Below are 4,212 nucleotides of genomic sequence, written 5' to 3' on the forward strand. Positions count from 1 at the left end.
AGGAACTCTCACCACGGAGTCGTGCTCCGGTAACGTTCTCCGTGCACCAAGATAAGCGTTACAGTGCCGAGCATGAGCCTTCTGTTGTTGCTGAGACAAGTGACGACCAAACTAGTCAGATGAGAGAACGTAGCGGTAGTGGTAGTTTAAGGCCTGTCAGTGAATCGGTAGTTCGACGGCCGAGTAGCATTTTCACAGACAACCGAGTCCACCCGGTGAGTCTACAGATTCCACCCTTCAGGCGGGTTCCGTCGAGCTTGTCTAGTCGCTCTTCCCGACCGCAGAGTCTGATCGAGTCACCGACCTCCGAGGAGCAGTTGGGTCAAACGGGCGATGGAAGTCTGTTCCAGAACAGCAGTAATGGACACCTGGATGGGCTGCTGCAGTCGATCGAGTTGAAGCGAGCCATTTCCGCCTACGAGGAGAAACCGATCACGGAGCGGGTGGTAAAGACCCATCGGCGGACGCAATCGCACATTCCACCTGGAGTGGTCAACAAGACTAATGGGGACAGAACGGACAGGGATTCCGTAATGCTGCGGCGGAATCGTAGCTCAATTCGGTCAACGGCCAGGGAGTACTACGCGGCGGAGTCGTTTACGGAAGCTTCACTAATTCAACGGCAGGAGTCCGTTATGAAGCAGGAGGAAGTGTTGTCGTTCATTCGGTAAGTCTGCGAATTAGTTGGATGTTGAAATATGGGGTTTGGTGAGTGTGAGTTTCCATTGCAGAAATATGGACTACCAGGCGTCGAGTCCGGATGAGAAAGCGCTGGTGGAAGCCTGTGCTAAGATGGGTCTGGTTTTTGTTGGAGACGACGCGGAAGTTCTGCACATCAAGCTACGGGAGTCCTGTGTCAAGCGGAATGTGAAGTCCGTGTACGGAGAGGTTCCTCGTGAGGAACTGGTCAAATACCAAAGATTGGCTGTGCTAGAGTTCACCTCGGATCGGAAGCGGATGAGCGTGATAATTAAGGACGCTCAGGGTCAGATTTGGGTGTATACCAAAGGGGCGGAAAGTCACGTGCTGCCGCTGTGTACGAAGACGCCCTCGGGGCTGGTGATATCTACGCAACGACACATCAACGAGTTTGCCAAACAGGGATTGAGAACACTGGCCGTCGCCAGACGAAAACTGACACAGGTTGAATACTCCAACTTCCGGAATGAGTTGATACAGGCGAACAACTCGTTAACGGATCGGGTTGCCAAGGTGAGTAGTTGTTGTGTGTTCGTTGTTGGTGAATTTACGAATTTCTGGATCTTTATTTGTAGGTGGAGGAATGCCAGCGGAAGATCGAAACGGGGCTGGAGCTTTTGGGTGCCACTGCCGTGGAGGATGCGCTCCAGGACAACGTCAGGGACACTCTGGAGTCGTTGCGGATGGCTGGCATCAAGGTGTGGGTTCTCACTGGTGACAAGATAGAGACGGCCCTGAACATAGCTCTCAGCTGCGGCCATATTCCGGAAGATGCTTACCGGTACTTCATAACCGAATGTACAACAGTGGAACAACTACAGCAGCACTTTGACGTATTCTCGTTCGAGATGTTCCGCGCCCCGGATCGGGAGTATGCGCTGTTGATCGACGGCGCAAGTTTGGCGATCGCATTGAAGGACTTGCGGGAGGTGTTCCGAGATCTGTCGATCAAGTGTCGAGCGGTTCTGTGCTGTCGACTGAGTCCGTTGCAGAAGTGCGAGGTGGTGCAGCTGATGAAGACGGTGGAGAGCAATCCGGTGACGGCTGCTATCGGAGATGGAGCCAATGACGTATCGATGATCCAAGAGGCTCACGTAGGGCTGGGGATCGTGGGAAAGGAAGGTCGACAAGCGGCTCGATGTGCAGACTATGCTTTTGCCAATTTTTGCATGGTTAAGAAGATGCTTCTGGTGCACGGGCACTATTTTTCGACGCGCTTAGCAATTTTGGTGCTGTACTTTTTCTACAAGAATCTGATATTCATGGGGATTCAGGTGGGTAACCGGAGACATTCTAGTTATTTGTGGGTTCCCTGATGTCTGGTTTTTGCGTGTTTTTCAGTTCTTTTTCCAGATCGATAGCTTGTTCTCATCGCAGTCCGTGTACGATTCAATATTCCTGACGCTGTACAACGTACTCTACACGTCACTTCCCGTATACGTCCTATCGTTGACCGAGAAGCCGTATCGAGAGGAGACTTTGATGAAGTGAGTTAGGCTCAGAGTTCTTTGCTGGAGCTACGAACGACCTTCTATTTTCTTTGTAGGGAACCCTCACTCTACCAGAAGGTAGCCGGCAATAAACAGTACGCCTGGAAGTACTTCATAGGCTGGATGTTGCTAGCAGTATACCACTCCTTAGTCGTCTACCTTTTCAGCTGGGCCATCTGGGGTAACAATCCGGTGATCTACGCAACGGGTCCGGAAACTGTTAACTTTGCCTGCTTCGGAACCATGACGATCCACAATGTGGTGGTCGTGGCAAACCTGAAGCTCCTGCTGGAAGCGATTCACAAGAGCTTTATCTTCATCGCCTCAATCTGGCTGTCGATCTTCGGTTTCATGGGAACGACCTTCATCTACAATCTGTTCAATCTGTAAGTACAACCCGTGCCCGTCCATTGTTTGTGCTCGTCCCAGTGTTTGTGTTCATGAGTCCTTGTCCTCGTCTTTCCGTTTCGATTCTTCGTCGGGAACACCACAGCTTTCGATTCGGTTCCAGGAACTACGACGGTGACATGCTCCAGGTCTACAACAACCTGCTGTCGTCGCTGACGTTCTGGGTGTTGAGTTTGCTGATTCTGGTGGCGGCCTTCATTCCGGACTTTACGATATTCGCCGCAAAGGCAATCGACATTAAAATAGGGCACATCTTCCCCGGTGGGGCCAAGTTCCGGAATGCTTTCTTCCAGCGGCGGACCCGTACCGTGGAGAGTACGTACTTGTAATTCGGAGTTTCCAAATAGCATCATGACATGCTAAAACTTGCCAAGTTTTTTATACATACATAATAGGTTAGATTTTCATTGTTGTTGTGCCTGCTAAGTTATTGCCACTAGCACCGTAAGACGAATCGTGATAGACGCAGTTCCTTCTCTCGCGCGCAATCCAAGACAGCGAGTTATCAGTATTTTTGAAATACATTTTTGTGAGAACTTTTACATTCCAATACCGAACGCCTTTGGTCGGAGTCGTTTGTTTTTTTGTAGCGAAAGAAAATCCTCGCCGCACGCGGAAGCCTAATGAATTTGGATGGGATTAGCGATTCCAGTTATTAAATGCTCAGTAGCCGGCACGCCATTGCTTCGTTAAAAAAAAAGTTAACGAAGCGAGAGGGCAACAAGCAACAAGGTAGGCTGGGAGGAGCCGAGATGGGTGGGCTAGAACAACGAAAAGTTGGCACCTGGTCTCTGAGTGCGTGTGCAACATGTGCCTTTCCGAAATCAATAGGATCAACAAGCGGGCTTTTCAGTGGGGTCTTCGAACGGTTGAATGGGAACTCATTCTCTTGGTCGGTCGAAGAGAGCGAGATTGCAGCAAGAGACTGAGTAGCGGTAGCGGGAGAAAGAGAAACGATGACGAGAGAGAATCGGAGTAGGTCATGGGTGCGCCCTAGGGTGGACAAAAGGTGAACTGGGTAGATTTAAGTACTTTTGAACAACAAGTTATGTTTAAATTTTTGTCATCTTCTGTCAGCAGAGCTTTTTTATGCTTTCGGAAAAAAGGTTCCTGTCTTGACTAACTCAATTTTGAAGAGTTTGTGGAAAGTTCCTGTGGCCGTTCGGCAGTAGTAAACCGAATACGAAGACTCTGATTACAGCTTCAATCTGTATACATTACATTACATATAGACGCAGAGTCACTCGAAGAAATACTCATAATATAGTATACACCATACAAGTTTTAGCTTGAATCCCGCTAATCTGCATGAAATGGAGTAAAGTGAAATGGAACGATCGGAAACGGAGCGCAGAATCAAATGAAAATCGAACACCGAACTTTGAATAACTTTAAATGTTAAATGCGAGGTTAAATGAAGATAGGGGAGTGGTTTACGGGGTTTTGGGTTCGTTAGATGTTTTTTTTTTTATAATGCGTTTATTTTTCCAGGCTCATTTGCTGTAGCTTTGTGGAGCCGATATTCATTGTTTAGATTACAAAATTACTTAAAACTAACGTTAGTAAAGCGGGGACCGATTACTCGCGGCTATCTCGAGGTTAGGGGTAACAAATT

The 4,212-nt window shown here is 48.7% G+C and overlaps 1 protein-coding gene across 2 annotated transcripts in view; it reads left to right on the top strand.

The window, feature by feature from the left end:
* LOC135706872 (phospholipid-transporting ATPase IF) overlaps positions 1-3,162 on the top strand; it is a 50,515-nt gene extending 47,353 nt beyond the window's left edge. For both annotated transcript variants that reach the window (XM_065228551.1, XM_065228550.1), the window contains exons 4-9: positions 1-667; positions 732-1,212; positions 1,275-1,973; positions 2,041-2,186; positions 2,246-2,575; positions 2,701-3,162. The exon at positions 1-667 is cut by the window's left edge and continues 244 nt beyond it. In XM_065228551.1, coding sequence (XP_065084623.1) covers positions 1-667; positions 732-1,212; positions 1,275-1,973; positions 2,041-2,186; positions 2,246-2,575; positions 2,701-2,926 — 2,549 coding nt within the window. In that variant the 3' untranslated portion in view covers positions 2,927-3,162. The remainder of the gene's footprint in view (positions 668-731; positions 1,213-1,274; positions 1,974-2,040; positions 2,187-2,245; positions 2,576-2,700) is intronic.
* Positions 3,163-4,212: the final 1,050 nt, after the last annotated feature.

The sequence above is a fragment of the Ochlerotatus camptorhynchus genome, unplaced genomic scaffold (assembly GCF_037179485.1).
Source record: "Ochlerotatus camptorhynchus isolate MF236.1 unplaced genomic scaffold, CSIRO-AGI_Acam_v1.1 ptg000293l, whole genome shotgun sequence".
In the NCBI taxonomy this organism is placed as follows: Eukaryota; Metazoa; Arthropoda; class Insecta; order Diptera; family Culicidae; genus Ochlerotatus; species Ochlerotatus camptorhynchus.